The following is a 22,844-nucleotide window of genomic DNA, read 5'->3' as shown; positions in this document are numbered from 1 at the left end:
CAATGAGAGAGCTCTGCCAGCTGTTAATATATCTCATTACACATTTATGTCTAAGAAGATAATCAGAGAGAAGGTCCGTGGAACCATGGTACCCACACTGAGACAAAACCTCCTTTATTGTGCAGCTCCTACAGGCCCCACAATAACTACAGAACCATCATGGCTTTTCAGTGTCACCACAAACCCCTTCTCAAACGGTCTCCAAAGATTTCAAGTTTCCTTTTCTCAGTACACATCTGCCGTAGCAAAGGCTGCAGATCCCTTTGGGGAAGGATGAGAGGGAAACTTATTGTGTATACTTGTGGTGGTGTACTTCTCCAGGGATCCCAGTCTCCCCCTTAAATTTATTCTGATTCTGTGAACCAATTTTGATCTAGGAATTGTATGAAGGACTAGATCTTGCCATTGCAGTGGCTAATATCAGCTTTCTTATTATTCAAAGGAAACAATACCCTGAGTAGAAGCCCATCACTTTTACCCCAAGATACTTCAAGATCAATTCCGTACATCCTCATGGATCTAGGTAACCTATAAGCCACTCAGGCCTCCCTGATCTTTATTTTTGTTATATCCATCTTGCCTCTGATGATTACCTGCTGTCATCTAGATTCTTCCATTCTAGAATATCAATATTTCTAGTGATAGTAGACCCCAGGAAGATGGCAGAATCTTTCACCCCTATTCTGGCCTTCTTAAAATTATGGTGCTCTGTTCAGGATCATTCTTTGGGCCTTCCCAGGGAGCTATAATGAAAGGATTTTTGGTTCTTTCAAAGTAATCCATTCTAATATTTCCACTTCCCTCTGACTTCTGTTGTTTCTTCAATAATATGTGATGAAGTCCTGGCATCTCCAACTCATCTACACTAGGGCATAGTTATCTACACTAGGCTTCAGTGTAGCATTCATGTCCACTATTAAAATCAGATTGTAGCCAGTATGCTGAATCCAAAATTTGAGTGAGTGGCCTACACAAATAAATGCTCATATCCTCATTCTTATATTCCTCCATCCTAGCCTAACACCCTCAGAATCAATTCTTACACATTTTCCTTCCTCGTTTCATTCATACCATTAGCCAGATCCTGAAATTGCTTTGATATGAATGTTATTTCTTCCTGCCTCAGAGTTCTTACTTCTCTATCCAGATGACACTGAGATTTGACTCTCGTATTTAATGTGGAGGAAATGATGTTGGTAAGGAAAGTGACAGGTGAATAAAACGTCTTTGTTGTAATTGTTTTTGTTTTGGTTTGGTATAGTTCTTATTTTTTTGTTTGTTTTGGAGCAAGGGAGAAGGGACTTTTCTGCAATCTAGAGCGAAGAGTCTGAAGGAATTTGGGGTTCAGGATTTTCAGCCTTGCCTCCCAATATCCTTATCTCAGTTGACAGGATCCCACTCTTTCCCTGTCAGTTATGGGGGGATTTTTGGAAGCCAGATAGACAGATTTTTAGTCATTTATCTACTAATTATAATTGTAGGACCTTCAACACTTCACTTTCACCCTAGTTAGTTTCAGTTTCTTCATCTGTAGAGATTAGATATTATAATATATGTAAATTTCATCCCTTACTTACTAGCCTATGATAAGTTACACTCTCTCCTTCTTTCTCTCTCCTTCTCTTTTTCCTTATCTGGTGTAATACCCAGGTATTACACTGAATTTTAATGGAATCTGATAAAAATTACCAGAAGGTCAATGGTAATATGTTTAGATGTAGCAATTCAACCAAAAGCATTCTACATTGCTGCAAATTCCTAATATGACCACTTGGGTTGCAATTATTTTTTAATTTGCAATAACAGTAAAGTTATAGGTAATTATTGAGGAAAGATCTAAATTCACCATTGTGTATTAAGAGCTCTAGGGCATGTGAAGCAGCGAAAATGTGGTCCTTTATATAAAAATGCTTGATAGAAACATATATAATGTTTTCATAAAATATGTTATATTGCATAAACTAGACCTATTATAAGAGTGGTCACAGGATTCTGAGTTCTGTTTATGGCTGGTCTCCTTATACATAGTAGCTAAAGGGGATTAAAAGAAAATAAAGAGACTAAATTATAAATGAGAAACATTGGGTTTGTGGGAGACTGTAAACCCAGTATCAAACAACTGGATGTCAAGGTGTCCAATTAGGATAATAAGCCAAACTGAAAGTAATAAGCAAGCCTTTATTCACTTGCTGTGACAGTGCAAGCAAGAGACAAAAAGTGGTGCTGGCTCCCCAGTATCCCACTTTTCCTCACGGAATGGCACGAGGTGAGGTTCAGCTAGATCAGTGCTGGTGAGGGAACTCATTTCACTGCCAAGATGCCTTGAGCAGAAGACGCCTGTTACTTTATGGAAGACTGGGTTGAAAAGAAGGAGTGGGGAAGGGCTGGGAGTGGGAAGTCTTAGAGTCAAAGCGGATAATAGTGCGTCAGCCAAGGCTCCTGATGGTCCAGGAGGTCTCTCTCGCTGAGTCCCCATTGGGCCATTGGTGACAGCAGCTCCTCTCTTGATAAAACTGGGAAGGAGAGGGGTATTCCTGAGACCAATAATTAACTCTCAAAGGATGTTTACCTTTCAGCTGACTCTAGGAGCTTACGGATTCAAAAGCCCAATCAGTGCCACTGGCCTATGGCAATTTCCAGTTGGCAATAGGCTCCAACTGGCAAACTGAGAGGTTGCTGAGATCTGTAAGTCTAACATCAAAGGTGGATTGTGGGGCCTAGGGAAAGCACTGACTATGTGGCCCAAAATAGAGCCTCCAGTGTGTCCTACTAGTCAGGGCCCTACTCAAAGGCAGTGGCCTTTCTGGTAACCCAGCAGATAGGTACCATCTGAATTCCTTCATGGTGAATGTGAGAGCCCTAGGAGCCCAATAGACCCACCAGTCGCTGGGCCTCCAGGGCAGAAGGATCAAAAGCGTGGCAATCCTCTCCTGGGGAATGAGGTATTATGTCTCTTACCTGATTTCACCCAGGTGTTTTACTTGTGTTGTAAATCCTTGTAACTCATCTGGGTTAATGGTTCAGCCATTTTGCCACATGTGGGTCAACAAGGCTTCCAGTCCTTGTTGAGTAGTGCCTTTGTCTCAGCCCACCAGGAGGATGTCATCAATATAGTGGAAAGCTAGTTCTCCATCTCAGAGCAAAAATTTTTTTATATCATGACCTACCAACAGATGGAGGTATCCAGGAAATTTAGGTAGCCTTGTGGAAAGACTTTAAAGTTGTCTTGCAACCCATTCCACATAAAGGTAAATTGAACCTGATCATCCAAGTGGAGAGGGATGCTGAAAAAGGCACTTTCAATATCAATTACTGCATACCAAGTTCCTTCAGCTTAGGCAATAGCTTCTATGACTTTCACCATGTGAGGTACTGCTGGTGCTAAAGGCAGCATTGAGCCACCTACAACCAACGGTGAGTCTTGAGGCCTTGCATACAGGCCAGTCATGGCTATTGAATGGAGAAATAGTCTTGCAGAGTACTTTGGTTTCCTTAAGCTCAACAGTAAGGGTAGTTAACTTCTCCCCACAACCTCATGCAGCTGACATTGCTTTAGGGAGACAATGGCACTAGGCACTGGTAGTTGGATTGGTTTATAGTCTTCAACATGCCCCACTAACAGAGCCCTAACTAAAGCAATTCCCATTAGGGATTGGGAGTGAAGATGAACAGGAGTACACATAGAGAATACACCCACACCAATAGTACATTTAGTAGTGAGGACCATAACAATCAAAGTCGTAGGGGCCCAAAAGGACCCACTCATAGCCAGTCCTGAGCAAGGGTCCCACTGGTTGTGGTGTCAGACTCAAACCAAAGAGCATTGTTTGTTTCCCCTCTCCTGGTGCCAGGTATTGCAGGTATCAAAGTCACCTGTGCCCTGGTATCCAAAAGGCCCAAGAAGTGTATTCTCCTCATCTCCCCATTAAACTATCAGCTTAACATAGAGCCTCTGCTCCCCTCTGGGGAGAAAGGAACCTCATCATAACCTGAGTCTTGTTCATTTTTGAAAACCAGCCTGGAGGTCCTTGTAAAAGTTGTCAGGTCTCCCCATTTCAACTCCAGACTCATTGGGAAGAGAGGAATGGATAGTGCTTGTGTCATTCACGGGGGCCATCATGAAGCAGATTCTATTGGGCCACCTGGCCATGAGGTCTTGGGTTGGGAGCACTTCAATCTCCTCCTTTGAGGCCCTGTCATGGAATAACCAGACTAGATCTCTTGAAGAAAGCCCTTTCCCAGGTTGCCCAGGAGAGGGCGCCCACTTACCACTCTTACGCTGTTCTTTCTGCTCCCTATCTTTGCTGATTTGTCCGTGACTCCTTTTTCCATGCCAAGGAATTTGTCAGTCACCAGTCAAGACAGTTGAGGATTCTAATTTTACCCACAGGTGAGGGAGTTGGGGGACTAACCAGAGGGAAGGACCAGTGGTCCCCCTAAACGAAAAGGTTTCTGTGAACAATTTTTAAAATAACATCTTATTGTTTGATTCTAAATAAGTTAATTATCAATGGAGCATCATTTCTGAGGGACTTAAACTCGACTAGATAATATTAGTATTCTATTGATCAAATAATCAAATTTGCCTTCTCATTCCTTCAGTTATATAAAGCCTCAAAAATATTTTGAGCTCCTTGAGGGTAGGGCTATGTCTTTTCATCTTTATATGTACATTCCCTAATAGAGTGCTTAGTATATTTAGATGTGTGATAAATTTTAGTTGAATGACAAACTTGGTGAGAATTATGCTTCATCCATCACCTTTACCCACCAAGTTTCAGAATAACAAGTATGAAAAATTGATAAACTTGAAAGTCAGGCAAACTGTGGTAGGCAAAATTCTAAAGATTCCTCTCTCTGCTAAAATGCCCTGGTTATTCAATCAAAGGTATTGCTGTGAAGGCACTTTACAGATGGAATTGAGGTGACTAATCAACCAACTTTAAGACATAGTGATTACCTGGGATTATTTAAGTGTGATGACATGAGTGCCTAAATGCAGAAGAGGAAGCCAGAAGAGTCATTGAGAGAGATGTGGCAGACTAGCAAAGAGGAGTGATGAGGTGGAAGGGGTGGAAGGAGGGATTTGAAGGGTGAGGATTCAACCTGCCTTTGCTATATAGTCACAGGCCACATAACGATGTTTCAGTCAATGACAGACGGCGTATATGATTGTGGTCCCATAAGATTAATACCATTAGCCTAGGTGTATAGCAGGTTATACCACGTAGGTTTGTGTAAGTATATACTCTATGATGTTTGCACAATGACAAAATCACCTAACTGACACCTCTCTCAGAAAGTATATCCGTCATTAAGCCACACATGACTGTATTTAAAGATGGAGGAAGGGGGACAAGCTAAGTAATGCAGGAAGCTGAGAATGACCTTCAGCCAACAGCCAACAAGGAAATGGGACCTCAGTCCGACAACCACATAGAACAGAATTATCCCAACAATCTGAATGAGCCTCAAAACAGATTCATTCTCAAATACCCCCAAAATGAAAGAGGTTTGCCAATATTTTAATTTTGACCTTATGGAAGTTGGAGCAGAAACCCAGCTAAGCCACATTTTACCTGGACTTCTGACCTCCAGAACTATGAGATAATAAATAGAGGTTGTTGTGGGGTTGTTTTGGAGATTGGCCCTAACCTAACATGTGTTGCCAATCTACTTTTTTCCTTCTCCCAAAAGCCTCCCAGTGCAGAGTTGTGTATTCTAGTTGGAGTTGCTTCTGGTCATGCTATGTGGGATGCTGCCACAGCATGGCCTGATGAGCAGTGCTAGGTCCACGCCCAGGATGTGAACCAGTGAAACCCTGGGCTGCCGAAGTGGAGTGTGTGAATTTAACCACTCGGCCACAGAGCTGATCCCTAAATAGAGATTTTTTTAAGCCACAAAATTTGTGGTGACTTGTTACAGAAGCAATAGGAAACAAATATACAAACTAATCATTCTTTTTACATTCAATAACCACAAAAAATAGTTATTTAAGAGATTTATTGTGTAAAAATATGTATTTAGCGTATTTTTAGAAATAACAAATAGCCATTTTCAAACTGAAACTCTCTGGAATGGCAATGTACATGGCCTGTGTCAGGTAGGAACTTTTATTTTCTCACAATAATCCCTGTTTCTTTCTACTGCATCTTATTTATAAAGTATAACAATGTTCCATGTAATTATGTTTGGTACCAACTGTCACCTTTAATGCATTGTATCTAACAATATATGTTGTGATGTAGCTAAAGGTTCTTTTATTTGCTGAGAGATAAATTAATGATATGCACAAAATTATTATGTGGCAAACTCAAGAAATAGTTATTGCATATTTGTATAAGTATTAAGAGGATTATTCCTCTTTGTTCTAATTGTTTTACAAAAAAGCAAAATACACTCTTCTATTAATTTCAATTTTACGGTTTTTTAGGGTGAAGAACTTTTATAGCTTGCTTTTAATTTTTCCTTCATTTTTTGACATTGATTAAAATTATGTCTGCTGTTGAAAAAGTTTTAAAATAGGTTAAATACAAGAGAATATACTGTGCTGTGGTTTTTTAACATTGGTTATAAGTAAGTAGTAAATTAGTCCACCCCAGAAAAGAAATAGTCTAAATCCTTTTATTAAACAATAAGTGAATGCAAAATTATAATTAAAATTGTACATGCTTCTTTAGAGACCATTTAGCGTTTAAGATTGTAAAGTTGTAAGGTATTCTTTGTTGGAGAATGCTAATGCTGTTTTTTGCTGCAAAATAATCAATGTGGTTACCTAAGCAACTTCCATAGTCACGCCTCCTTTCTTTTCTACACATACTCTTTACCCCAGCTGTCTGGCTTTTTCAGATCATGCATATACAGACTTCCCTGATATATCACTTATGCTTACAAGCTTAAGAACAAAAGACTATATAAATCTAGGTTAACAAAACAATCTTTTTGGTTCTGAAAAAAAATTGTTTTCTGTTAACATAAGGGATAAACTGTCTTACAATTTCCTGTGAGTACAGAATGAGAGCTACCTGATAAAATATACATTTTTACACATCAAAGTAGATTCTAAAAGTCAATTTTCTGCAGGGAAGACAGAAATATTATCTTGCATTAAAATCTTCTTTTTCTCATAAAGTTGTGGAGGATCGTTATTTTTGTGCTTTCATCAAGGATTGTAACTCCTTTAAGAAAAAGTGCATGTGGTCAGGTGTCTCAGACTCTTTGCTGTAATGAAAAGAAACAACTTTGAATACCTAGTTATGCTATCGTCGCCTGATTTCATTGGCACTCATACCATTTCTCCCAGGGGCTGGCACAAACATGTGGCTTTCATAAAGACTGTGCAGAGGTTTTCACTTTCCTCCTAACTTTTCCAGCTGCTGCCATTCTCAATGATTTCTATAAGACACCTAAAAGAAGCCTGGCAAATGCTGATGTGGAACAACTTATGAAAGAAGGGGGAAGGGATAGGTTTGGGCTCTAGAGAGGAGAAAGTGTGCCTAATATTAATAATTATAAAAATCAATACTACTACTATGATAATTTACACATGCATAGTGTTACACAGTTTGCAAGGCAATTACATGTTTGAGAATAGTTAATTTTCTGTTAAACCAAAAAGTGGAAGTAGAACTATTTACCTGACCAGCCATTTTTCTTGGTAGCAAACGGCATAAATGATTTTTGTGTGCTCCTTTTTCCTACAGTAGTAGATAATATGTATCACGTATTAAAACTTTGGAAAAATACATCTCCAGTGTCAGAAGCAGATCAAATTATGACAAGGCTTAAAGAACTGCCCCAACATAATTGCATATACTTTGAATAACACTGTGAAGTGTAGGAATTATTTTCTTCTAACCTCAGTTGTGCTTGAGAACAAATCAGAAAAAGTTTGTAGGCTAAGTGTTGTTATAGAGCCCATTTTCAAGATGAGGAGACGATAGCTTAGAGTAAAGTGACTTTACTGGGGAATCATGAACAGGAAGTATTAGAATTGGGATATTTTTCCAAACCTTTTCACTGAAAAATAAGAAGAAATCTTTCCACTATAATTTCTAACTCATCTTAACTCTTTAGCAACGTTTTCTCAGAAAACTCTTCCAGTCATAGACTCATATATTTTTTAAGGCACCTAAAATAACAAAATTATCTTTCCTCCCATATGAAAATCTTGAAAGATGATCATCAGATATTATTTCTGGTACTGGATACAGTTTTATGATATTATAAAATGCTTCTTTTTAAAGCTTACACTCTAATATTTTGAAAGAAAAAAGTTTCTACCAATCAAGTAACTACACTTAGTGAATGGTGAAGAATTAATAAAGAATACTGGCAGTCATTCACTTTTGTCTGGCAGATTTGAACCTAAGTTGTTCTTCTGTAGCTGAGGAAAACTCAGGAGAAGATATATATACATATGATATCAAAACACACGCGATATCCATTTTGTGTACTGCCTGTATTAAACCTCACACGGAATTGTACAACTAGATCATCAGTATAATGAGGTTTCTATAGAGTGATTGCTTCATATTTGTTTTTCCTGCCTTTATTTAGAAAATGTCTGGGGCCCTCCCCTTGGCCCAGTGGTGAAGTTCACGTGCTCCGCTTCAGCAGCCCAGGGTTTCGCCAGTTCAAATCCAGGGCGCAGGCATGGCACTGCTCATCCAGCCATGCTGAGGCGGCGTCCCACATGCCACAACTAGAAGCACCCACAACTGAAAATATACAACTATGTACCGGGGGGCTTTGGGAGAAAAAGGAAAAATAAAATCTTAAAAAAAAGAAAATGTCTTGGGAAAGATAAAAAGATGTATGTGAATAAGCAACAGAGAGTTTGTGAAAATGGTTACTTTTAAACAATTTGTTTTCATTACTGAAGAAGTAAGGAAAAGAAAGAAAATATTTCAGGGAAATTCAGTGAAAATTGTATCTTCTACTGTAGCATCCTTTTCTGGTTTTGAAGACTAAGATCCTTTATAGAGATTGAAGAATGGTAATTCTTTTAACCTTTGAAACATAGCACGTAAGTGAAAAAAAAGATTAATCTTCAAGTATTTGTAAAGCTGATCAATAGAATAACAAGATATTTCCCTGCAATTAATGTAAGAAAATTATAAGAAGGCAAATTTTACTTCAAAATAAGGACTATTTTCTGACAGCTATTCAGCAATGATATGGGCTTTCTTATGGGGTCATGGGTTCCCCATCAGTGAAAATAATCACTGGGTAAGCATTGCACAGAAAAAGTAAATATGGTATATATTAAATTAAGTGACTTCAAAGATCATTTGCTATTCGAGATTATGTGAAGTCGCAGAAATTCTCATTTTATAATCCTGCTAGGTGATAATATGAGAATTGAACCAGATGACATCAACATTTCTTCAGTACTCTCCGAATCTATGATTCTATGAGCAATGTTTCCTTGTCTTGAGAATTGTTGTTCTGGAGAGAAAAGGCATATATCTCCTAAATAAAACTCCTCCTGGGCCTCCTTTTTTCTACTTGTAGTCTCAGCCCTTGGACTCCATTAAATCCCTCATTTTTCTCTCTTATCACAAAATGTATTACTCTTATAACATCATATTGTCCCCCTCATTAGAAAGTGAATTTCTTAGGGGCCAAAACCTCTTTTTTTTTTTTTGTCTTTGTATCCCTGGCATGCTTAGTACATGCTAAGCATAAAAAAGAAGAAAAATCAATAAAATTGCATTGGCTGAATAATCAGGAAAGAAAATATAAATAATAATGAAGTGTGAATGTAAACAATACGGCTAGCAAGAGGATGCTAAAGTGAAAGGTAGAGTCAGACACAGAATAGTAAAGTCTAACATTCAAATAAACTTGCTAGGTGTCAGATACTTCTCTAAGAACAGTACATTTAATTTAATCTTCACAACAGTGCTTTACGCTGGATATTATTTTTATCCTCATTTACAAATAAGGGGCCCAACTTCCTAATGTCACACAGCCAGTGAGTAGCTGGGTTGGGATCTAAATCCTGGCCACCTCTCCCAAGTCAATTCCTGTAATCACCATGCCACGTGAAAGAAGTAGATATATCAAGAAAGAAGTAGAAACAAGATCCAGGTGAGCGCTCAAGAATCAGAGTGCGTGCATGTTGCATAGGTCAAAGTCAGTCCAAACTAGTGAGGCAGAGGAGAACCAGAAGGAAATTAACCGAAGTATAGCTAGCCCAGGAAGTGTAATAGGAAGTGTCATAAATTTAAGGACAAGAAGCTGAACTCCTGATCCCAGCCTCCTCTTGACTAACAGTATGACCATACATGAGCCCCTCTGAGCCTCAGCATTCTTGTCTGTACAATAACAAGGTGTGACTATCTCTTAATGAGTCTCTGTTCCCTTTGAACTCTGAGGTGGTGTTCAGCAGCAACTTAGAAACAGGAATTAAAAATTCAGGCAGGGCAAATAATCAAAAGCCTAGGAAAATTGCTTTTACCCTGAAAAAGTTAGAGTCTTGACAGAAATATGTCAGTGTAGCACCTTTAAGGTGAAGTTTTCCAAGAAGCCCTTGATAACTCAGAGAGGTGCTTTTCCCCACCCTGCATTTTTAGAAAGTTTAAATTCTAGAGGCAATAGGAAAAAATATAAAGGGGTGTTGATCCTGAGATTAGACCACTTTTTTTCTGGCCCCAACACTTCTTTGGGTCATGGAAATCTAATATTTCTTAAAGGCATCATTCTATAAAATAAAGAAGCTAGAAATTATCATTTAAAAGATTGGGAATAATTGTCATACTTTTGTAGGTTTATGTGAAAGTTTTTTAACATATCTATTATTTTAATTCCTCTTATGATGCATATTATTTTCCTGAGGTGGCCATAACAAAGTACCAAAAACTCAATAGCTTAAAACAACAGAAATTTATTCTCCTACAATTCTGGAGCTTAAAAGTCTGAAATCAAGATGTCAGCAGGGCCATGTTCTCTTGGAAGTTTCTAGGAAAGGAATCCTTCCTCGCCTTTTCCAGCTTCTGGTGGTTCTTGGCAATCCTTGGCATTTACTGGTTTGTAGCAGCATAACTTTTGTCTCTGTCCCTCCACCTTCATGAGGCCTTCTTCTCTCTGTGTCACCACTGTCTTCACATGAACTTCTCCTCTCTGCGTGTCTGTCCCTCCAAATTTTTCTCTTATAAGCACACCACTCATTGGATTAGGACTCACTCTAATCTAGTATGACCTTGGCTTAACTAGTTACATCTGCAATGACCCTATTTCCAAATAAGGTCACATTCTGAGGTTCCAAATGGACATGAAGTTTGGGGAGATGCTATTCAATCCAGTACATGATGTAACAGAAAAGACTCTGCTTCAGAGGTCCAGAGATGCAGGTTTCAAACTTGCTCCTGACAATAGTAGAATCATGCATAGATCAGAATCTCTCAAATCTTACTTGCAAAGGATGCTTAAGGAATCATATTTTATAATTCTATGAGTTAGACCAAAAGTTTATATTTTTCATATTTCCATAATGAGCCTCAACCAGAGCATGTAGCCAATTCCCAGGCTTACCTTTCAGTTTTCCATTTATTTGACAGTATGAGCCACCTAAGTGTTCATCTTTCTAACCGGTAACAGTTTAAATGGGCAGTTAAACACATTCTATATCCTCTGGTGATTTGGAATGAAGCCACGGATTTGGTGGTGGTCTGGCAAAAGAATGACATTCCCATCATAACACTTAAAACAGTGATTAGGAGGTTCCTGTCACCGCTGGTCACAAAGTACAAGATGGTGAGACATAGGTCTCAACTCAGTAGCCTTCCACAGACAGGTTTCCTTGAGTCAACCGCACTAGTGTACAATGTGTTGCTTTGGTAGTAGCTGTTAATGAAGTAAACAGCGTTACAGTTCATGGTAAAGTTATTTAAATATTAGTAAAATATTTTACTACAGCCTAATATTCATATTTTAAACTAAATCAATAACTAAAATGCGATAATTGAAGAGATTTATTTATATTCTGCTTAACAGGATGTTACCATCAATTGTTAGCTAACTTTTAAAATGATGTAGAGAAATGAATTTCTAATGGAATTTCAAATGAATTACTACTTATTGATATATTACCAATAATAAGATGAGGGAAAAACAATAATAGAATTAAGAGAGAGGGAGAAATGAATACTAGAAAATATGTTTATGTCAAATTCAGGAAATAATTTTTAAAAATGGTAAGAAAATTCTATTTAGAATAAGACAAAACTGTAAATTTTTATAGCTATAAAAATTATTTTAAAATATTACAAAGCAACAAAAGTAGATAGTAGAATTTAGTCTTTACGTAATTCACAAGGATTATTGTGTCTTACGTAGTGGCAACTTAAATTTGATTCTAAAATCTTTCTTTATAATAAATATTTCAATCTATGTGTAAAAGATGCATGTATACATATACTCCCATTTAATGGAGAGATTCTCAAAGTTTTAGAATAAATCTGTGCCATTATATGGTCTAAATGACCCTTTCAATGTCATTTCCCAGAATTTTTCTGTGTTCATTCTCAATCAAGTTGACGTACCAAATGTGGCACTTCATACTATATTACCTGCTATTATGTCCTTGTTTATATGATTTCTCCTGGCCAAAATAAGATATCTTTCCATTTCCCATTTTCTAATTTACATTCCTACCTAATATTTTAGGTCTGTTTGAAAAACTTGCCTCTACAGAGCTGACAACAGTCATTTTCTAGCCACTGCACATTTTGTAGGTGGCCCATGTATGGCAAGCTTTTTGACGCATATCCCTTTTGTTCTCTTCACTATAATTATCCAGGACTATATGTTAGGTTTCCAATAAATCTATGTAGAGTAAATGATTGAATAAACTTAAAAAAAAGTATCATACAAAAGATACACAGGCCAAAGAGTTTAGATGCCTCTCATTACTTGATCTTCTCAGATGACAAGGAGTTAGCTGGGGTGCACAAGCTGTGTCAGGAAAAGAGGCTGAATTGGTATTTTTTTTCTTCTTTGGTGAATAAAACATAATGAAACTAAATTAATTTCCAGCATCTACATGGAAAGAAACATAGGAAAATAGTAGGCAGGGTATCATTAAAAGGAGACTTAATGGAGGAAAAAAAAGAGCAAAGAGAACTTCAGAACTTCAAAATACATAGTATTAATGATAATAATAGTAATAAAGAACATAATATATGGGCCAGTATGATGGGTACAGTACTATCTGATACTAGTTCCTAATGTCCAGTTTATTTATATCAGTGTTCATAAACAACTGTGCTTGTTAACCAAGAATGTAGTATGAGTTACAAAGATACAAAATCATAAGAATATGCTCTAAACTAGATGCAGGAATAAAAGAAAAAAAAGAATATCTACTGTAGCTTTATTAAATGAAACTATTATCAAAGCTGTCTGAAAAAGAAATCAAACTATAAAAGGCTCTAGCTTCCTCTCAGATAGATTTCAATTTGACTCTAAGTTTTCTAGAGACCAAATTAAAAGAGAAATCTGATCAATTTCATAATTTACAGCATCCATGAGAAAAGCAAACCAATTTACTCAGGAGAAGTGCAATTATTCCTGCCACTAAAACCTGAAAGAAATTTCTCCCAAGGGTCATTATAAAGAGGGCACTGTAAAATATAGTGAAATATGTGTTGAACAATATCTTTATGATGGACAACCCTAAAAGTTTCATAGAGCTGCTTTTTTATAGTACCCCTCCCTATATCCTGATGGTCTACCTATACAATTCTGTGTGTAGTTTAGTACAGGCATAGATTTTTGATTAAAGTACATGACAAATAGAAAAGCAGATGGAAAAAAAAGCCTTTCAAAGATTCTTCAAAAAACATCTTTATCTCACTGTGGCTCCTTAGAGAAATTTGGTGACAATAAATCTCAGAACACTCGATTGGTTCATTCAGTAAATAGGTATTGGACAGCACTATATTAGGCACAGGGGACAAAACAATTTCCAGGAAATCAACTATTCTGTGATGGCAATTAAAGGTAAATAAATATGACAGATGATCTCAAAAAAAGTAAAATTGACATTCTGTTGTGAAAGCTGAAGGCAATTCAAGCTTGGGATTCAGTTCCAAGGATACGCTCATAACATGGGTCAGGTCTCTCTCAGAAAACAGGTTTGCATCTGCTGTGACCTGCAGATTAATGGGCACTTGCTGAATATTCTACTCTGTTTTAGCATAGTCTCAATGCCTTTTGGGGAAGAGGTCTACTGCCACCCTACTTCAGGTTTTATCCTAAAATAAACATTCTATTGAGATGTCTATCAAAACCGTGGCTTTAAAACTGTGATCTAAGAAGCCTTAGTTATATCTTCCTTGAAGTTGTCTCAGGAGACCTGAGAGGAGGTGGAACAAAAGAGAAGCCAAACAGTCGGACCTTTGTCTTCTCTAACTATGCATCAACTGCAGAAGGCTTTCTGCTAAAATAGGAGAAGGATTTTGACAAACAGTTTTTCAAATGTGCTTGAAAAACATTGCGCTGCTCTATATACTATTGCCAAAATTTTATTTTTCCCTACAAAGATCCTGAATATATACTATTCACCTGCTATGTTGCAGTATTTAGATATGCATAGTCAAATGTCAAAGTCTTTGTCTCAAGGGGCTTAAAGTTTGTAAGGAGACCCTTAAGTGCACCAAAGATTAGGCTGCAATTTGTTAACTGCTGTCTTGGAGATATGAATAACATGCACTGTGTACGTATAGTGGATGGGGCAGCCAGATCAAATGAGAGGGAAAACAGGGCTCAAGAAGCCCATATATAACAGGTGGTTTTTGCATTGAGTCTGGAAAAATGACAGAAATTAGGAGAACAAGATGGGCAAAATTCATTTTAGGCCATGGAGTGTGTGAGGGAGGACATGTCAAACAGCATGGCCAATTGAAAGCAAAGTAAGTGATTGGAATGCAAATAAGGTAGGAAATGAAGTATTAAAGTCAGGAAGAGGTCAGAACATGAAGACCGAATGCTTAACCAAGAGATTTGAACCAAAAGACAAGGGGGGGGGGGACCAAAAAAATAAACAAATAAAACATAATGAAAACTTCAGAGTAATACCATGAGCACGTTTATGTTTTAGAAATATCATCGTAGCATTATGATAGAGGTACACTAGAGAAGCGCAGTTTAGTCAGGCAGAGTAATTAGGAGATTATGGCAGCAATCTGGAAGAAAATAAATGGAAACCTGAATTAAGCCAGAGAAATTGTCACAAAGGGAGGGAGGTATGAGAGAGAATGAAAGGGTGGCACATATGGGATTGTGTGACTTCTTTAGCTTACCTGTCTTATTTTTTCCCTTCTGAATAAACAACGATGTATCTTACAGTGTTCTATTTCTCTGTATAATTTTATTCCCACTTTCTGATTCATGTATATATAGTCAAGCTTTAAAAGATTTGAAATGCTATTCTTTTCATATTCACCAAATCTTACATAGCAGTCCACTTGAAACTTGAACATTTAATCACTTAGTATATTCTGCCTGCATAACAAAGCTCAACATTATAATCCTCCAGTTATTACAAGATCTGTGCTGTCTGGGATACATTTACACTTCAATTACAATTACAATACTTTCATCTTAACAGCTTCTAGTTTCTGAAGGATTAAGTCTCAAGGATTATGTTATAATGAGAACAAAGGTTATTGACTACTTTTCTCATATCTTTCCGAGATGCTTTGCTAGCTAAATAAAAGTGAAGCCGACTTTATGCCAACATGTTTTCTCCCCACAGGAAAACATAATGGAAGTTATAAGAAATCAAGAGTTTTTACTGCTTCCAGCTGAGGAGCTCCATAAACTCCTGGCCAGTGATGATGTAAATGTCCCCGATGAAGAAACCATCTTCCATGCACTGATGATGTGGGTCAAGTATGACATGCAGAGGAGATGCAATGACTTGAGCATGCTTCTTGCCTTTATACGACTGCCACTGCTTCCACCACAGGTAATTACACATGATGCTGTTTTAAATGCTCCAAGGTGCTGAAAAATCTTATATTAAAAGTAACATCACAACCCACTTATTATCTGCTCACATTTCTGCTTTTACTTTTAGTCAAATACTCTTTTTAAGGTAAATTTGATGGTGGAGAAATGATGGGTGTTGAGTCAGGGATCTGAATCACATCTCTGCCACTTATGGACTCAAGGTCATTTGACTAGGAGAATGTCGCTAAATTTCCCTGATATTCAATTTCTTTGTCTATCAAATAAAATTGTACTACGATGCAAAAGTTTTGTGAGGATCAAATTAGATAATATATGTAAAGTACTTAATCTCAATAGAGTATCTGGAAGATTTTTTAAATGTTGCAGTTATTAATTCCCTACTTTTGAGATTGATCTATCTATCTATCTATCTATCTATCTATCTATCTATCGGAATATACAATAAGATGATCATTCTCTGATGCAAATACATACTCTGTGGCCAACCCTAGGGTATTTTTTAAGGCTCAATGAATAGAATGTCAAACTTCTACAGAGGGATAAGATATATTGCTGAATGGTATATAGTTAGGAAGTAATAGCATTTAGAAATTGGAATTATGGAATCGTTGATAATTGATGCTACAGAGAATCCAGACACCAAGTGAACCAACCACTTCATTTTGTCGATGAGTTATGTAGGACACAAGTGAATTGATAAAAACACCAGATTCTCTCGGCTTGTAAGAAGGAGAGTAACTATTTTTCCCTGATTTGGAGTCTTGTGTCTTTAAACAAATTAGTAATGTTGTAAACTTATGCATGCACAGCATGGTGAGCCTGGGCTTGCTGGCTTTTCAGGCTATACAAAAAGAACCTTCAAATTGGCTCTGATCTGTGAAAAGATAGATTCAAATGTGTGTGCATACATTTTGCATGGGGAGATGCGGGAGCCCTATAACATTCACCTGATCCTTCTTTTCGATCCAAACCACCATCAACACTTCCCCTAATGCATATATGACTAAGAAGGTAAGAAAGAAAGTTAGAATATCAGGAGAGAATGATAAGCAAGTTATGACATGTTAATAACAAGTGAAGAAATGAGAGTTATGGTCATATATTAAAATTGGAAAGTTAAAAAAACTATACTAAAATTGGGAAATGAATGAAGCTTTATAAATAAAGTAACAATTGTGTTTCATTTGGCTGCTCAAATGAATACAAGAGTAAAAGCAGAGAGGAAGAATTTATGAAGTCCTGCCTAAACAAATTATACAAGCTTATCTTAACACCACGCTCTTACAAAAGGAAGGGAAACATGCATTTAGGTAACTTGACAAAGAATAAATGGTGAAGCCAAGCACTGGATTTTCCTGAATTTTCTACCCTAAGTTCTGTTGCCAGATATTCTCAGAACCTGGGGATCCTCTCTCAAGATATAAATGGCCAATGATCATTATTAGCCAATAATATGTAGGTAGACATTAGCCAATGACAGATGCTGTGGCAACTGGTCTCTTTGACTCTGACCACTCATTTCAACTGATTGTTGAAATGTGGGGAGCTTGGAGTTAAACTGGTGCATAAAAATCTCCATAAATAGGAGGACACATACCAGGTATGTGACTAGGGCTCCATCTTTTCATGATATGCCTTTCCTTCATGCCCTCTTACCCTACTCTTCTGTCATCAAAAATAGGAGATGCTCTTAACTGTACATCTCATCTAAACTGTTATGTCAGAACAGAGATGTACATTCTATTGGCTTATTTGTTCCTAAGGCTACACATTACACATGGGTTTTTAATTCTTATTGGTTCAGCTGCTTCATCTTGCTTAGTGAAACAATATTTATTAACATTAGAAAGTAAAATATTATTTTCCTTTGGTGTAACTAACCAGAGAAATGCTTTTAAGTTAACTCTCATTACCGTGTCCAATAGACATAAATACAGCATGTCTCTATTCTCCATTCCTCATCTCTCAAACTGGGAGCATTACAAGCATAATTTTGTATATACTTTCAAGCAACACAGGTACAGGAGGAAAGAGTAAAACACATTTTCCTTTCATAAAATGTCTTTGGATATAGGAGGGGCTGTTACTTCCAGAACTAATATTAATGAAGCACATGTCATTATAAGCATGTTCCATAAAATATTTCTAATCTTAAAAACACAGCTGCAAGGTAGGAATTATCAATTATATTATAAAGAGGGAAAAACAGGTTCAAAGAGGTTAATTGATTTTTCAAAAGTCATAGAACTAATGAAAACTCCAGTTTTCCTGCAAATCTGGGCTCGCCAGATATGAACATACACAGAGTAATTTCTACTATGAGTCTGCGTTATTTCATTGTTTGCTCTCTAAACTGGAAGATCATTAAAATGTCCTGAATACAGCAATTATGAAGGTTCTGATAAAAACACTGAGAAAGAAAGAAGAGTAGGGAATAAGAACTAAGATGCATTTATTTCTTTCTTTAGTTACCAAACATAATACATCTTATCTCATTTAATTTCTACAATAGCCCTATGTAGTAAATATTACTACCATTTGACAAATGAGCTAATAGAGAATCAGCACAATAGTCATCTTTCTATTAAGCTGTAGAGCTCAGATTTTACTCTAGTCATATCTCACACTAATGTGGTTCCTCTTCCACAGGGGAAATGAGTGCAAAATTTATTTCTGCAGTTGGTTTCATATTTACCTCAATGTCCAACCAGAGTTTAAAAAGAGTTTAATAGAATCTGGGATTTTCCAGCCTTTTATATGAACTTTCAAGCTGCTAAGCATGTTAGGGTCCGTAAGAGAAGCCATTATTATGATCAGGAAACACTTTTTCCTTGACCCACAGAGCCATTAAATATAGATTTTTGTCCCTAATTCTTATGGTGCTTAATGTCTAGGTCTTTTATAACTTTTAAGTGATTTGTGGATATACACTGTCTGTGTGTGTGTAATTATACTATATATGTAATAAATTACATGCAATATATAATGTTTTATATAATATGTTGCATATAATATATAACTACCTGATGTTTAATTGTCATGCAACAAAACACAATATTATATTTTAAAGTACTCCCAATATTTAAAGGAGGGTCTACATTTTTCTAAGGAGACTTGAGAGAAGAATTTAGTTTGTGTTTTTGTAAGCTAATTCCTACACAGGTAAATGACAGATTTTGGGTGAGTAAGAGAACAACGTTTGGAAAAGCGGTTGTAAGCTACTTATAATATTGTTAAGTGAAACACAGCAAAGTACTGATCAAGCCAGGGAGAAAAGGCAAAGAAGATTTCGAGATGTTTAAGACAAAAATATTAATATACAGAAAATATATGCTTCCAAAATTAAGTTAAATTAATTAACTCATAAGTACTTTTACAGCTATGAGTTTCTATGTTTCTATTTAGTAAAGGTATGGAAAAAATTTTAGAGCAAAAAAAAGAAAAATAAAGATGACACTCTGTCAACAAAGAAAATATGTTAAAAGATTAATTAGGGCCAAAGAATAAATTTAGATTACAGTGAGAGTCTTCTCTATAATCGGGAGCCAAGTGACAAACTTAATTTAGGCAGATTTCAGTTTAATCATTTCTCACAATCTGCATTCTCATGTTTTTTCTTACAAGGCCTATTATGTGTATCTGTGTTTAGTTATTTCTTAAGTTCATTAGAGAAAATCTATCCTGATATTCTCTATTATTTATAAATTAACATATGTTACAATGAAGTATAAATTATGGTAATTTGGTATAGAAAAACATAATGAAGATGTAAATTTTGTTTTGCATTATGGATTTAGTTGGATTTGGTTTGGAATATGGCTTTCAGTTGAGAACAGTGGTACACAAAATGAGCTTCAGAAAAGAATAGAAGTAAAGACATAAAAAGACTCAGAGGCAACAATGTCTATTTTATCCTCTACTGAAATTTAATAGCTAATGCTGAAATAAATTCAATTGACTTTGATATAGAATAGACCAATGGAAAAGGCAAAATGAAAGAAATACATAATTTAGTTATAATCTAAGAAACGGTGAATGACTTCTATGAATTTTTTAAATGAACGAGGAATAGAATTTTGCATAGTAGTTTCCATGGTTTTCCTCAATACCCAGAGCCAGAGGTTTAAAAATTTCTACAGATCTGGAAAAAACTGGAAATTTCATTTTAGAGAGTGAATGATTATAAACATAAGTATATATACATATATATTACAAGGAGGCTGCTCAAATTTGATTTACTCACTTTATTTCGTCTTTCAAAGATGCAACAAAAGAACATGTTGCTATGCAATAAACAACATGCTTTAACATTTTGTGTAGTTTCCACTGGTTTTAACTGCTGTTATAAGAGGTATCTTTGTAATAGATCCTTAAATATTTATTTATTATATATGTATTTTAAAAGTATACGTAAGTACGTACTTTTGCCGCATTATTTTCTAATGATGGGCCTAGAAAGTAGAAGCATGCTGCTCTAAAAATCAAGAGAATACAATCCAATATATAATCAAGCCAATGGTCTTCAGGGAAATTCAGTTTTATCACCGCCAGGGACTATTTGAAAGATTGGAAATACACAGATAAATTTTGCTTCATGTCTTCGAACTGGTATTGTTTATCTCTTTTGAGACAACAAGGAGAAAGATTTCTCACAGCTTTCTAACAAGTATATCTACTCACTCTTAAGAGAAATACATAGGAATGTGTGTGTGTGTTTATGCTGATGAACATTTATTTTCTGTAACAAAATGTGAGAGGAAAAAAATTTGCAATGGATAACAAAATGTTGCCTGGGTTTAGAGGAATATGATTTAATCTAATAATCAAAATAACAAAATAACAAGTAGACTGGAGAGTTTAACTTATGGAAACAGATGCCAACTCTATTCTACAGTAATTAATTCTTTCTGTGCAAAGCTGTAATAAATTTACTCCAAAAGATTCTTTATGGTGGTGATAGCAATATGAGAAAAGAGAGGTCTTCAACCTTTTACGCCACTGGAAATGTGACAGTTGATCAGATACCAGTGACATAAAGACTGTTGTCTATAAAAATTATAGCCACAACTAAAAAACCTAATGAAAAGCAAGCTAAGTGACAAAGAGCATGCATAAATCACAGTGTAAGATATACAGAGTAGATTTCACTCAAGTAATTTATATGTTTTGTTTAATTTTACTTCCCCAAAGCAAGCGTAGGTGAACTACTCCCTGAAAAATCCAACAGTTCTCCAAGTTTGTCAGCATAAAGATTCACTGGTTAGTGTATTACATATTTTATGTTTACAAAAGAAAACTCTTACCAAAGAGTAAGAATTAATCAAACATATTAACACAATCCATTACTAGTCTTTGTTACTTTTTCATTTTGCTTTTGTTCTGAATTTGTTGTCTGATTGTTGTCTGATAGCTTGTTGTCTGATTAATTAATGATTACACCAGGCCATCATCAAAGAGAGAGTCCTCTCCACAACGCTAGACTATAAGAGTCAAAAAATAATTGTGGAATAACGTTATTCTTCTCTAAAATAAACCTTAAAAATTGTTTTTAAAACAGAAATAGACAATATCTGCTTCTAAAATTATTTAGATTCATAATCATTTAACCCGCTGTTACATTCACAAAGTTGCAACACTAAGAAAATACAGAAGCTTCTGATTTCAACACATTTTAAGTCAAACCAAAGATGTATTAACATGAAAAAAAGAAGGGCACATGCACAGACTCATACTTATGCACATTACTCTCTTTGGTAAAGTAAAGAGAGTAGAGAAGTTGGAACCCAATCTCAAGTCCTTTATTTTTGCTACAATATATCGTTTCTGTGCTTTAATCAAGGGTCCATCCCACCACTTTTTTTTGGTTCGTATCCCTTCTTGCTTGACACTGAAATTCCTCTACTGCAATGGCCCCTTCCATATTTTATATTATCAATATTATTCTATATTGGATCTTTCCAATTAACTTACAAAAATGTGTTGTTTAAGACATATTAAGACAAAATGAGCTCCTCATATTCCTTTCTACCAACTGCTGCAATTCTCTGCTCCCTTTTCCGGCAAAATATGTAAGTATTGTTTGTACTTATTACATCTACTTATTCATAATCATCATTCTCTCTTCATCCACTAAAATCAGTTCTTTGAACTAATCAAACCTCCACGCTGTCATATTTTTCTGTATCTCACTTGTTTTCATCTCACCAACATCTGATGCAATTGATCTGGTCCCTCTTACTCAATCGTCATGACTAATTCTTTCTACTCTTTGTTGTTGCAATGCTCCAGGACACTATATTTTCTGCATAGAGAATAGTCTTTACTTCTATACTTTTAAATACTATATGAGTCAATTATAAATTCTGACTTTATATCTCTAGCCCTAAAATTTGCCAAAAGATAGATTTAAAAACCTAATTAACTACTTGACTTCTCTAATTGGATATCCAATAGCTCTTCAAAACTTCACATGTCCAAAATGGAAGGTTTCAAAGTCCCAAGACATTTTTGCACCCAGCCTAGTGGCATACTTGCTCTGCTTCAACAGCCCAGAGTTTGCAGGTTCGGATCCTGGATGCAGACCTAGCACCACTCCTCAAGCCACACTGTGGCAGCATCCCACATTAAACAGAGGAAGATTGGCACAGATCTTAGCTCAGTGACAATCTTCCTCAAGCAAAAGGAGGAAAATTGCCAACAGATGTTAGCTCAGGGCTAGTCTTCCTCACCAAAAAAAAACGTCCCAAGACTTCTTTTCTGCCATTCTCAGTAACTATCACTACCACCCATCTTGTTGCTCAGGCCTAAATCCTAGAATCATTTTTAATTCTCCACGTTGCATTGCATTTAACATTCATTTTCTT

General features: G+C 36.1%; 1 protein-coding gene across 2 annotated transcripts in view; it reads left to right on the top strand.

Moving 5' to 3' along the window:
• The window catches only part of KLHL1 (kelch like family member 1), a 333,689-nt gene that overhangs the window by 191,536 nt on the left and 119,309 nt on the right, over nt 1–22,844 (top strand). For both annotated transcript variants that reach the window (XM_070240346.1, XM_014732127.3), the window contains exon 5: nt 15,764–15,976. In XM_070240346.1, coding sequence (XP_070096447.1) covers nt 15,764–15,976 — 213 coding nt within the window. The remainder of the gene's footprint in view (nt 1–15,763; nt 15,977–22,844) is intronic.

Source organism: Equus caballus, chromosome 17 (assembly GCF_041296265.1).
Source record: "Equus caballus isolate H_3958 breed thoroughbred chromosome 17, TB-T2T, whole genome shotgun sequence".
In the NCBI taxonomy this organism is placed as follows: Eukaryota; Metazoa; Chordata; class Mammalia; order Perissodactyla; family Equidae; genus Equus; species Equus caballus.
Note: the sequence above shows the minus strand (reverse complement) of the source record. Positions and strands in the feature narration are given on the sequence as shown.